The 14,218-nt window shown below is 39.4% G+C and overlaps 1 protein-coding gene across 3 annotated transcripts in view; it reads right to left on the reverse strand.

Moving 5' to 3' along the window:
* The window catches only part of DNAH7 (dynein axonemal heavy chain 7), a 266,322-nt gene that overhangs the window by 79,412 nt on the left and 172,692 nt on the right, over nucleotides 1-14,218 (reverse strand). For all 3 annotated transcript variants that reach the window (XR_006058804.2, XM_042244009.2, XM_004004780.6), the window contains 3 exons: nucleotides 13,735-13,915; nucleotides 11,309-11,494; nucleotides 2,019-2,182 (listed from right to left, as the gene is read on the reverse strand). Coding sequence is in view for 2 of the 3 variants with exons in the window: in XM_042244009.2 (XP_042099943.1) it covers nucleotides 2,019-2,182; nucleotides 11,309-11,494; nucleotides 13,735-13,915 (531 nt within the window). In the remaining variant the exon portion in view is untranslated. The remainder of the gene's footprint in view (nucleotides 1-2,018; nucleotides 2,183-11,308; nucleotides 11,495-13,734; nucleotides 13,916-14,218) is intronic.

Genomic DNA, 14,218 nt, shown 5'->3' on the forward strand with positions numbered 1-14,218 from the left:
TGGGAGTTCATCTTGAAAAATAATCACTGAAAGATTTGGAATCTTAAAAGCGGAAATATTCATCAACAGTTCCAGTATTATTGAAATATGACTGGACCTAAAAGAAAGGGTATTTATTTGCTAGAAACTAACAAGTATATTACTCTCCACTGAATACATAACAGTTATAGGAATAGGTTTAGATGTCCTACTAGGTAGAACAAAGGTATATAAATCGCAAATCAAAATAATAAATGCATAACTACTACTATATGGGACATGATCCATTATTTTCCCAACTGTTTGGGAAGAGCAAAGGTTTTTTCTGAGAGGAAAACAGCAGCAGCAACAACAAGAACAACAACTGGACTATTATTTAGGCTGAAGATAATTGGTCTAGCTGGACAAGGTAAAAGGTAGACTTTATTTTTCTACTGAAATTTTTAAAATAAAATTTTATTATCATTGTTACTTGCACAATATTACATTTTGACTTCTGCAGCATGCTCACCACCAAAGGATTAGTTTCCATTCATTACCAAACCTTTGATTCCCTTGACCTATCTCACCTTCCCCTCACACTCCTTCCTCTCTGGTAACCACTTTGCTCTCTGTATCCATGTGTTTGCTTGTTTTGTTTATTATTTATCTACTTACTTATTTAATATTTCACACAGGAGTGAAAACATACAGTATTTGTCTTTTTCCATCTGACTTATTTCACTTAGCATAATACCCTCAAGGTCCATCCATTTTGTTACAAGTGGCAAGATTTCATCTTTTTTGTGGCTGAGTAGTATTTCCAAGGAAAGTTTAGTCCTTTTACAATAGTCCAGTAAATGAATGCTATAAAAATCCATATGTCAGCATCATTTGCTGAACAGTTCAGAAATTTGTTCACTATAATTTTAATTTGTAGAATAATTTTCATAAATATTACTCATAAAAACTTAATAATAACTGGTTTTTACCCATAGTGGCTAATTCTATTTTAAAAATTTACATGCCTCAACCATTTTTACTTTAATAATGTCATATCAAGTATTTTTTCAGTAGTAAACTAACAACTAATCAAAACACGTAACACAAAACTGAATGTTTCCTACTGATGGTTTACTTGTGCTATTCCTAACATGCTAAAACCTCCAAGAAGACTGGACCAGTGATAGAAGACCCTTCATAATGTGACCTTGAAAATAACACAATTAATAATTGTCCTCACAGTAGGGCAGAGTAAAGTCCTTGGCTTCTGAAAGGCAAGACCCCAAGGAAAGGCAAGGTTGGATGAGCCTCCAGTATCCTCCCAACCTCATCTCCATGGGTTTTATCTACTAACCAGGAGATTCTAGGAATAGCACCACTTTTTGAAAAGCCCCAATCAGTCCAGGACCCAGAAATACCACATAAGGTGGTCCCACACCCAGCAGGGACCAAGACATCATCACCACAAACTTACCCCTGGATGTTTCATTAACCTACAATAACAAAACCCTGTGTTCTATGAGAATAAAAATTTGGGACTTCACTTACTTATGGCAGGGTTTTGCGCTATTTGCTAAAAATTGATTAAAAATTAAGCAAAAGTCATCTGAGGTTTTCAGTTTAGTTACTACTATCTCCAAAATCCCATGGACAGAGGAGCCTGGTAGGCTGCAGTCCATGGGGTCGCTAAGAGTCGGACACGACTGAACGACTTCACTTTCACTTTTCACTTTCATGCATTGGAGAAGGAAATGGCAACCCACTCCAGTGTTCTTGCCTGGAGAATCCCAGGGACAGGGGAGCCTGGTGGGCTGCTGTCTATGGGGTTGCACAGAGTCGGACACGACTGAAGGGACTTAGCAGCAGCAGCAGCCAATACTCAACTGCTCCAACATTAATTGGAGAAGGATGCGCTCATCCATATTTAATTTAACTAATTTGTTAAGCAATTTTTTCAATACTATAAAAGTTTACTTAGCTGCATTAAAAAAAAAGGTATACAGATAAATAAATCTATTGACTGACAGAGAACATTTGTGAGAAAAAAATTTCCTTACATTATGATAATCCCGTTATCAATAGAAAATGAGTCAGAAGGTAATCCAGCAATATTCCAGGCTCGAATTGTCACTGCTTCTCCCAGGATATTCATAAGGGAATAATCTTCAGAGCAGGGGATATCTCTTCTTTTGCACAAATTTGTCCACTCCTTGATTTGGTTCTTTGAGACATACACAGAGAGATATAAAAATGAGGCTGTTTCATAAAATCCTCAAGTATACTTTGAGCCAACAAATCATGGTTGAAACTACCTTAAAGTTGATTTGTGTTCATCATATTTTGAAGTAAAATTGTAATTCAGAAGCTCCACTATGTATTCAAATGAAAATTATATCTACTGTTAAGGTAAATTTTAGATAGATTACTTACTAATGAATTCAGAACTTCATATATGGAAAAAATAATTGCCAATTATGATTCTAAAGCTTCATTTGACAAAGTAGATGGAGGTTACCATGTTTTTCTATGTATCTTCTTTAAGTTATGAAAATCAGTATTACTATAACACTGTAGTATGAAAGTAAATCCAATTTGAACCAGTAGGGGACACAGAAAACATCTGTATCAGACTCTCACTTATTCTGGGAATGGGACTATAGCAGGGCTCTTAGGCAAAATAAGAATCAGGGCACACACTGGAGTTCTGGATACCCCACCTAGGGTACAGTGCGCTAGGATGCTCGGGAATACAAAATGGTGCATGACGCTTAGGTTCATACTCAGAAAATCAGAAATCAAGGTCCAATATGAGGTTACAGATCAAAGGGTTCAGAAACAGTGAAAAACATGACTGGAGAGAAAATAGGTTAGGAAGGGGCATATATATGTGGTATTGATACCAGTCCATGGGCAAATGAGGATGCTGTGTGTGCCAAGTGTGTGCCTAGCCGAGAGGGCATGGTGGGCACTACCATCTCCCTCAGGTTCCTGCTGAGTAGACTGGACCAATATTCCTTTGGCACGTGAAAAAGCTGTGATGGTTTGGGGACAACTGATGCCTTTCATGACCTTGATTACCCGGTTACTCCCTGGAATGGCCCACAACTGCATCTGTATGATGTTCTCTCGAGTCAATTCAGATTATGCACCTTTGGCAGGAATATTGAGGAAACGGTACTGTGATGTTCTCACTGCAGCCCATCCATGGCACAGAATTTCACACTGTCCATTTATAGACGATACTTTTATTTTGATTAGAGTGTTTCCTGTCCGGCTTTTGTGTCATAATTATATGATCTTAGGTATGATTACAGCTTTCTTGGATGGTGGGACACAACATAAAGTCACTCATTAGATGAGAGGCAGAACTCCATTACTCAAAGTTCCAAATAAGAGAACCGCCCCCCCCCAACAGGAGACTGCACCTGACACAGGGTAATAGTGAGCTTGAATTGTAGGGGGCAGTTTACAAATGTCAAGCAGAGTGGGGTGGAGTTGGCTAGGTTTCCTGGGCTTCCTGAGGACTGGTCTCTTGAGTAGTTCCACAGGCACTGGGAAGAAGGGACTACGTATCTGGGGGCGTCTCTGGAAGTTGTGAAAGTGAAGTCACTCAGTCGTGTCCGACTATTTGTGAATCTCCAGGCCAAAATACTAGAGGGGGTAGCCTTTCCCTTCTCCAGAGGATCTTCCCAACCCAGGACTCAAACCCAGGTCTCCCACATTGCAGGTGGATTCTTTACCAGCTGAGCCACAAGGGAAGCCCTCTGGAAGTTGGGTATGTGCCTATTGTAACCCAGGTTATCATAGCCTGATAAGGGAAATGGTTGAGGTGAGGGCTTAGCAAACTGCTCATAAAAGGGAATTCAGAGTTGTTAATCATGATTCAACACTGAGTTAAGACAGCACAGTCATGAATACTTAAGTATCATCTGAGTTTTTTATTTCCAATGAAGTGATGGGACCAGATGCCATGATCTTTGTTTTCTGAATGTTGAGTTTTAAGCCAACTTTTTCACTCTCCTCTTTCACTTTCATCAAGAGGCTTTTAGTTTCTCTTCACTTTCTGCCATAAGGGTGGTGTCATCTGCATATCTGAGGTTATTGATATTTCTCCAGGGAATCTTGATTCCAGCTTGTGTTTCTTCCAGCCCAGAGTTTCTCATGATGTACCCTGCATATAAGTTAAATAAGCAGGGTGACAATATACAGCCTTGATGTACTCCTTTTCTTATTTGGAACCAGTCTGTTGTTCCATGTCCAGTTCTAACTGTTGCTTCCTGACCTGCATACAGGTTTCTCAAGAGGCAGGTCAGGTGGTCTGGTATTCCCATCTCTTTCAGAATTTTCCCCAGTTGATTGTGATCCACACGGTCAAAGGCTTTGGCATAGTCAATAAAGCAGAAATAGATGTTTTTCTGGAACTCTCTTGCTTTTCCATGATCCAGCGGATGTTGGCAATTTGATCTCTGGTTCCTCTGCCTTTTCTTGGCTTGATTTGGTTGTTGGTATTAGGAACAGATGGCCATTAGAGTGGAGGGGCAGGTAGCATTTCCAGTTTGCTCCCTAGTACACAGTTCCTATGGGCATGTTTTGATTTTTTTTGTTGGTCTGAAGATTTGGGGGGAGGTTTGGAGGTTTTCCAAGATATAGCTTGATGCTGGTGTAGGCTTCATAGCCAATGATACAGGAAAGACTAGGGAAAATGAAAGCAATAGCTGCTGTGGAATGCTCTCTCTAGTTGACAGGTATAGTGTATCATCACAGATGAACTCTGGTTAGAAATTTAAGTGGCTCAATTCAACATCTGTAAGAATTTAGCAACAGAGAATAAGTTAGATTAACATGAGGGCCTCTGAACAAGCACCTAAAAATACAAGCCAAGAACCCTGGCTAATAATCAGGTGGCAAAATAGATGGTGGAAATGGAAAACTGACCATTCAGGGTGACATCTTGTTTGGAAGAAAAGCTATCACAAACCTAGACAGCGTATTAAAAAGCAGACATTACTTTCCTGACAAAGGTCCATATAGTCAAAGCTATGGCTTTTCCAATAGTCATGTGTGGATGTGAGAGTCGGACCATAAAGAAGCCTGAACACCAAAGAATTGATGCTTTTGATCCGTGGTGTTGGGGAAGACTCTTGAGAGTCTCTTGTACAGCAAGAAGATCAAACCAGTCAATCCTAAAGGAAATCAACCCTGAATATTCATTGGAAGGACTGATGCTGAAGCTGAAGTTCCAATATTTTGGCCACCTAATGTGAAGAGCCAACTCCTTAGAAAAGCCTCTGATGCTGGGAAAGATTGAAGGCAAAAGGAGAAGGGGACAACAGAGGACAAGATGGTTGAATGGCATCACCGACTCAATGGACATGAGTTTGAGCAAGCTGCAGGAGATGGTGAAGGACAGGGAAGCTGGCGTGCTGCAGTCCATGGGGTCACAAAGAGTCAGACGTGACTGAGCGACTGTACAACAATTTGGTGAAAGCATGTACCACCACCAGAGCAGTTTTGACTTTGATTATCGGTAGGGAAAAGATCTCTTTAAAATTTAAATTAATTCAACTCCAGGGCCTGTATGTCCTTACAGCAATGTAGAATTTTGTCTTTGAGACTGGCATGGGCATTACAATTAAATATGTGGCCCCGGTTATGTCAGGAGAATTGGAATTTTCTATGTATTATCATGAGGAGTACTAGAAAATCTAAAAGGGTGGATGAATAATTGACAACTACTCAGGCTCAAGACTGGACAGAGGGGCTGTAGCTACTTACTATGGGCTCTTGGTATCCAGAACCTTTGATGTTAGAGTAAAAAAAAAAAAAAAAAAAAAGATTATTTTAAAGCCTTTTGCCTAACTTGAGTTTCCTAGTAGCAGACTCTGACATGAAGATTTATGTGAAGTGATTTATTAAGGAAGAGCTATTAAGAGAGGCAGTATAAGGACAGGGAAGAAGCCAATAAAAGGTGGTGGATTGGCCAAAGTTCTGCAAAGGTAGTTTCAGCTTGATCCTATAGTGGGTGTAAGCTATTCCTTGGATTTGTGTCAACCAGAAGGAAGGGAGACAGACCTTCAGGCTCTCACATCTGTCTTTCATTAAGGCCTGCCTCAAAGGGAAGTAAATTCCCAGGCAATTTTAGCTCTCTAAGCACTGGGAAAAGTGGGTTCTAAGAACCCAAGGGAAGTCAGCCAAAATAAGCCACAGGCACTGGTTGTTTGATCTGAAAGCACAGGAAGCCAGGTGGGGATCTGGGTAGGAGAAGTGAAGTTGCTACTATCACCCTTGTGTTTAGAATCAAATGGGAAACTTTTGATGGGACATGAATTGCCAGCTGCCCTGACCCAGGAGAAAGAGATAAATGATTACAGAGTAGGATATGGAGAATAAATTCAAAGGAAGAAACAGTGACATTAGAGACTAGATAAGTAAAAGCCTAGGTTGCTACAGTAAAACAAGGAAGAGATGAAATTGCCTTCAAGTCTTCTTAGATGGGATGGGATGATGTGTCTACTCGAATCAGAGGTGGGGACAGTGGATGTGAGTTCATGGAAGGAGCTACGAACTTAGATCTTGTGTCTAGCTGAAGTGTTGCTTTGCTTGTCAGTAAATTTAAAGGTCTCAGTTCTGGTCTCAATGCTCTTTGGAAGCATTTGTGTGGGTGGTCTAACTGGCAGCCCTCATTCTAGTGGAACCAGGTGACTAGGGAGTGAGCACAAGATGCTATGTTTTGGAAGGACTCATTGGAGAGGGCTGGATTTGGAGGGGTGCCCCAGGATTCTGACTTTCAGCATGGCACTGGAGCCAGTGCAGACTCCCAGGGTATGGTGGGGACTAACAGGGAAGTGTAGGAGGCTCTGCAGCTACTTTTTCCATTAGTCCAAGTTGGTGTAGAAGAGTAGAAAGAGGGCTCAATGAGGATTCAGGTAACGACAAGTCTCATTTCTGCTCTGTCATTAGCCAGCTGTGTGGTTATGAGCAGTTTCCTTAATCTTTATAAGCCTCAGGGTCTGAAACTGTTGAGCAAACAAGTCTAAGACAAGGTAATAGTGCCATATTAAATGTTAATTATCTGGACTACAAGATGTCAGTGCTATCAGTTCAGTTCAGTCGCTCAGTTCAGTTCAGTTCAGTCGCTCAGTCATGTCCGACTCTTTGCGACCCCATGAATCACAGCACGCCAGGCCTCCCTGTCCATCACCATCTCCCAGAGTTCACTCAGACTCATGTCCATCGAGCCTGTGATGCCATCCAGCCATCTCATCCTCTGTCGTCCCCTTCTCCTCCTGTCCCCAATCCCTCCCAGCATCAGTCTTTTCCAATGAGTCAACTCTTCGCATGAGGTGGCCAAAGTACTGGAGTTTCAGCTTTAGCATCATTCCTTCCAAAGAAATCCCAGGGTTGATCTCCTTCAGAATGGACTGGTTGGATCTCCTTGCAGTCCAAGGGACTCTCAAGAGTCTTCTCCAACACCACAGTTCAAAATCATCAATTCTTCGGCACTCAGCCTTCTTCACAGTCCAACTCTCACATCCATGCATGACCACTGGAAAAACCATAGCCTTGACTAGACAGACCTTACTTGGCAAAGTAATGTCTCTGCTTTTGAATATACTATCTAGATTGGTCATAAATTTTCTTCCAAGGAGTAAGCAGCTTTTAATTTCATGGCTGCAATCACCATCTGTGATTTTTGAGCCCCCCAAAATAAAGTCTGACACTGTTTCCACTGCTTCCCAGTCTATTTCCCATGAAGTGATGGGACCGGATGCCATGATCTTAGTTTTCTGAATGTTGAGCTTTAAGCCAACTTTTTCACTTTCCTCTTTCAGTTTCATCAAGAGGCTTTTTAGTTCTTCTTCACTTTCTGCCATAAGGGTGGTGTCATCTGCATATCTGAGGTTATTGATATTTCTCCTGGCAATCTTGATTCCAGCTTGTGTTTCTTCCAGTCCAGCTTTTCTCATGATGTACTCTGCATATAAGTTAAATAAGCAGGGTGACAATATACAGCCTTGACATACTCCTTTTCCTATTTGGAACCAGTCTGTTGTTCCATGCCCAGTTGTAACTGTTGCTTCCTGACCTGCATACAGATTTCTCAAGAGGCAGGTCAGGTGGGCTGGTATTCCCATCTCTTTCAGAATTTTCCCCAGTTGATTGTGATCCACACAGTCAAAGGCTTTGGCATAGTCAATAAAGCAGAAATAGATGTTTTTCTGGAACTCTCTTGCTTTTTCCATGATCCAGCGGATGTTGGCAATTTGATCTCTGGTTCCTCTGCCTTGTCTAAAACCAGCTTGAACATCAGGAAGTTCACGGTTCACGTATTGCTGAAGCCTGGCTTGGAGAATTTTGAGCATTACTTTACTAGCATGTGAGATGAGTGCAATTGTGCGGTAGTTTGAGCATTCTTTGGCATTGCCTTTCTTTGGGATTGGAATGAAAAGTGACCTTTTCCAGTCCTGTGGCCATTGCTGAGTTTTCCAAATTTGCTGGCATATTGAGTGTAGCACTTTCACAGCATCATCTTTCAGGATTTGAAATAGCTCAACTGGAATTCCATCACCTCCACTAGCTTTGTTTGTAGTGATGCTTTCTAAGGCCCACTTGACTTTACTTTCCAAGATGTCGGGCTCTAGATTAGTGATCACATCATCATGATTATCTGGGTCATGAAGATCCTTTTTGTACAGTTCTTCTGTGTATTCTTGCCACCTCTTCTTAATATCTTCTGCTTCTGTTAGGTCCATACCATTTCTGTCGCTCAGTCATATCCAACTCTTTGCGACCCCATTGACTGCAGCACACCAGGCCTCCCTGTCCATCACCAACTCCCAGAACCTACTGAAACTCCTGTCCATCGCGTCGATGATGCCATCCAACCATCTCATCCTCTGTTGTCCCCTTCTCCTCCGGTCCTCAGTTTTTCCCAGCATCAGGGTCTTTTCCAGCGAACTGGTTCTTCTCATCAGGTGGCCAAAGTATTGAAGTTTCAGCTTCAGCATCAGTCCCTCCAATGAACACCCAGGACTGATCTTTTTTAGGATGGACTGGTTGGATCTCCTTGCAGTCCAAGGGACTCTCGAGAGTCTTCTCCAACACCACAGTTCAACAGCATCAGTTCTTCAGTGCTCAGCTTTCTTTATGGTCTAACTCTCACATCCATACTTGACTACTGGAAAAACCATAGCTTTGACTAGATGAACCTTTGTTGGTAAAGTAATGTCTCTGCTTTTTAATATGCTGTCTAGGTTGGTCATAGCTTTTCTTCCAAGGAGCAAGTGTCTTTTAATTTTGTGGCTGCAGCCACCATCTGCACTGATTTTGGGGCCTCCCAAAATAAATCTGTCACTTCCATTGTTTCCCCATCTATTTGCCATAAAGTGATGGGAATGGATGCCATGATCTTAGTTTTCTGAATGTTGAGTTTTAAGCAAACTTCTTCACTCTCCTCTTTAACTTTCATGTAGAGGCTATAATCATAGATAGTTGTTCAGAATCAAATGAAGACAGAAAGCTAAGAAGAATATGAAACTCATGTGCCAGGACAAGGGCTTCGAGAACCCAGAAGCCTGAAGACAGAAGCATGATCAATATGAGGAATTTAAACCAGTTTGGTTAAAAGCAAGCAAACAAACCAAAACAGTGGCCTCCAAGAATCAACCCTACTTAAGAGAAACCTTGAAATCTAGTGAATCTCAACTGAGACCATGAACAAAACAAATGCTTTGTAAAGTGACAAAGCACCACTTTAGAAGTGGGCTTTCATTTACTCTTTCTCTCCTCCTTTGACACCAGAAGCTATTGCCAAATGCTTCAAATTTCTCTTTATTCTCATTGTCTTCTTTTGCTTTGGCAGGGCCATGTCCTGGGTTGTATTCCTAAAGAGAGCTGAAGAATATGCTGGGTCTCATTGAGAAAGAAACTGAAAAGTGAAAGAAAAAAGCTGGGAGAAGTAGGGTTAGGAGTGGGGTCAAGGATAAGACTGAGGCAGAATTCATCAGAGGGGTGGGAATTTGAAGCAGGGAACTTGGTATTTATTTCCTTAGGAAAGATGCCCCTGATCAATTGTTTTTAGGTAGGCTCATCTTTTCCTAAACTAAAACTGAAGGTTTAGGAAGCTTTAGCTTCTGAGGTCACTTGAAAATGATTTATTATTGAAACTCAGTGAGAGTAGTTGATTAAAAACATCAAAAAAATCCTGATACCTTTATAATTATTTATAAGAAATAAAATTTTATCACTAGGGCACAAGCTGGAATCAAGATTGCCGGGAGAAATATCAATAACCTCAGGTCTGCAGATGACACCACCCTTATGGCAGAAAGTGAAGAGGAGCTAAAAAGCCTCTTGATGAAAGTGAAAGTGGAGAGTGAAAAGGTTGGCTTAAAGCTCAACATTCAGAAAATGAAGATCGTGGCATCTGGTCCCATCACTTCATGGCAAATAGATGGGGAAACAGTGGAAACAGTGTCAGACTTTATTTTTGGGGGCTCCAAAATCACTGCAGATGGTGACTGCAGCCATGAAATTAAAAGCTGCTTACTCCTTGGAAGAAAATTTATGACCAACCTAGATAGCATATTCAAAAGCAGAGATATTACTTTGTCAACAAATGTCCGTCTAGTCAAGGCTATGGTTTTTCCAGTGGTCATGCATGGATGTGAGAGTTGGACTGTGAAGAAGGCTGAGCGCCGAAGAATTGATGCTTTTGAACTGTGGTGTTGGAGAAGACTCTCGAGAGTCCCTTGGACTGCAAGGAGATTCAACCAGTCCATTCTGAAGGAGATCAACCCTGGGATTTCTTTGGAAGGAATGATGCTAAAGCTGAAACTCCAGTACTTTAGCCACCTCATGTGAAGAGTTGACTCATTGCAAAAGACTCTGATGCTGGGAGGGATTGGGGGCAGGAGGAGAAGGGGACGACAGAGGATGAGATGGCTGGATGGCATCACTGACTCGATGGACGTGAGTCTGAGTGAACTCCGGGAGTTGGTGTTGGACAGGGAGGCCTGGCGTGCTGCGATTCATGGGGTCACAAAGAGTTGGACACGACTGAGTGACTGAACTGAACTGAACCATTTCACATGATGTCCTAAAGTAGATCTTTTTGTTTCAAAAAAAATTCTAAAACAATTAGAAGAGTATTTAATATAGCATTTTTTTTGTCACCAAGCTAACTTACTGAATAATTAAAAAATACAACTAAAAATCACTTGCAAACATTTCTCTCCCTCATACTTAGCAAAAAATCCAAACAACAACAACAACAAAATCCAAGATTAATGTTGGGTGTACCAGGAGGATCAAGAGGAGACCCCAGAGGTTGACAAGTATTCCCCACCTGTCGATAGTTAGATGTGAAGGCTCCAAGGTAAGCCACGACTCCTGAAGAAACGAGGATGTCCCCCGTCAGGTTGATGTACAGCTGCCCCAGCTCCAAAGCTGTCTGGCTCCATCGTGTTTTCTCACCCCCAAGGCCTCCGATCAATTGTTCAGCTCGTTCTAGCTTTTTGCTGCACAGGTCAACCTCAAAAATAGAAGTAAACTTTTATCAACACCTACGAGTAGAGTAAGTTAAAAATTCTTACAGATTTTAACCTCAGGGATAAATTTTTAATTACAAAGTTACACCTGGAGTTTTCCTTTTTTATCTCTCTGTGGAAGAAAAATGTGCAGTAGTTCACTATGAAGAGGACAGTCCATGATCTTTTAGACTTTTTTCATAGTAAAGAGAGTATTTTAATCTAATTTGTGAAACTCATAACAGATATTTATCATATAACACAAACAACTGCTCTATTTAAGGAAATGGGCTACGGTTATGAGAGACTGAAAGTTTTACCCTCCATTTTAATAATCAAAGTGCATTTTATTTTAAATATTCTATGAACGTTTCCCCTCATTTAACTTACGGTTGATTTAATGATAATTTTAAAGGTTAAATGTTTAAAGGTTTTAATAATTTATGCTTACTTACAAAGCACAATTTCCAAGCTGCTAAATTGTGTCAGCCTACTCAGACACTTGCAATTAACCTTAAATTAGGACATCAGTCAATAGCTGAGAGCCTACTTTGTGCATAAGACTGTCAACCAAGTTTGATTATACATAATTAAGTAATGTTATTTTCAAAAAAGAGGAAGTATAATTACAAATCTGGAAAACTTGGGCAAAAGCCATTTTAAACCATGCAATAGCAATGTTCCAGTGGAATATCTGAATTATTTTGATTAATTTTAAGTGACTTATTATTTTTAGAGGATGACAAGATTAAGTAAAGGTTATCTTAAAGTTCAAAATGAAATAATTTACATGAAAAGAAGTAAATTATTGATAAAAACATAGACATTTAGATTATTTTAGAATGGGAATTTGGCTTGTACTTTTTCCTATGCTATTAATATTTATATTAATTATAATAAATGCCTTTAGAGTTAAATATATAAAATACCATAAGAGTTTACATAAAGATGGGTTTAAAAAAGCAGAAGGTATGGAATTAGATTTTTGATACTTCTTTAAAAACCTTTCCTGTTAATTTTCCCTCTTTTTATTACCCTTTTCATCCTGGTTTCTTTCTTCACACATTCTTCTCTCAACTAAAATGTTTAATCAGGTCTTGGACAATAATAAAGTCGTCATCAGAAACTACTATGTAAAAAATTTTAACCAAAATTTCTCTTCCAAAAGCAAGCTTTTAGTACACACATTCATTTTATATTACCATAATTTTCTAGTGTTTTATTAGGAAAAACAAATAATTTCAAACATACAGCACAGTTGAAAAATGTTTACAGTGAGCAACCACATATCTATCTATTAGTTTTATTATTTAAACAAAAATTGATCACTTGAAGACCATGCCAAATAATAGGACACATTTTCAAGATTAGCACAATATCACAGATTGTACAAATACAGAATTTGTGCACATATTGTACAGAAAGAAGCAGCCTAGTAGGATGGGAAAGAGAAAAGTATTAGAGTCAGATTGCCTGGACTTGCATCTAAACTTAGAAACTGGGTTGACCATGAGCAAGTTGCTTAATTTTTCTGTGCTTTAGTTACTAGAAAACAATCTAAAAAGATTACCTCCCTCAGAAAGCTTTTGTGAGAATCAGTGACATAATATACATTGCTCTCAGAACAACAGTGCCTTGCACATGATAAGCACTCAATAAATATTGACTGTATATCAAAATACTTGGACTTTTCTGGGGAACATAATCAGATCCTAGCAATTACTTTTTACAAAAGGTATCACTAAGTTGGAGTAATGATTTTAGTCTTAAAAACATTTCCAGTGGACACAGTATGGTTCTGCGTATTGAGTTCTAATCTCAGCTCTGCCATTAAATTTTATATAACTGTTACTTAACAGTTTGGTTTTCCATTTTCTCACTCATAATGAAGAATAATTTAAATAATTTAGCTCAATATTCTAGTAATCTATAGTAGAGATGGTTGGCGATTGTGGGATAAAGAGCCAGAAGATAAATATTATAGGCGTCATGGACCAAGAAGCAAAACTGAGGATATTATATAGAAACTTGTATGATCATTTAATATGTAATCATTTAAAAATGTCAAAGTCATTATTAGCTTGTGGGCCATAGAAAGGTGGGTTTATCCTGTGGTCCACTGTTTGCCAACTCCTGACAAGTTTTCCAGGAAGAAAACAGTATCGCTGTTTTTGAGGCTGCGTGAACATTATTCTTATTTAGAGTAACTGAAGATTTGCCTATGTCTGTCTGTATTATACTATACCTGGTTTTCTAAGTCCGCTTTCTTTTGTTTATTTAGTTCGAGTGTGTCCTGAAGCCTGGCCAGCTTGTCCTGAACTTCCCGAAGTGCTGCCTGCTTCTTTTTGAGACCATCCATAGCAACTTTAAGCTCCCCTTCAGCTGCAGCCAGTTTTATCTTTTTGGGAGCTACGATTTTTGCCACTCTGCCACAAGTAAAATTGAAAAATTAAATACATGTTTAATATTCTAATGTACTTTTCATCACTGAATTTACTTTTTAATTTTTTTAAATTATGAAAGAATGATATCACCTTTACAGGAGAGTTGGAAAATACAGAACAAGATTATGTATTACATAATTTTATATATTACATAATTTACATAATTTATATATGCATACATAATACATAATACTTTACATAATTTATATATGTTACTACTATATATTACAATTATTTTAAGTTAATAAATTAAGATTTTTAGGTGGAGTTTCAATATCAAACTCC

This window comes from Ovis aries, chromosome 2 (genome assembly GCF_016772045.2).
Source record: "Ovis aries strain OAR_USU_Benz2616 breed Rambouillet chromosome 2, ARS-UI_Ramb_v3.0, whole genome shotgun sequence".
Lineage (NCBI taxonomy): Eukaryota > Metazoa > Chordata > Mammalia > Artiodactyla > Bovidae > Ovis > Ovis aries.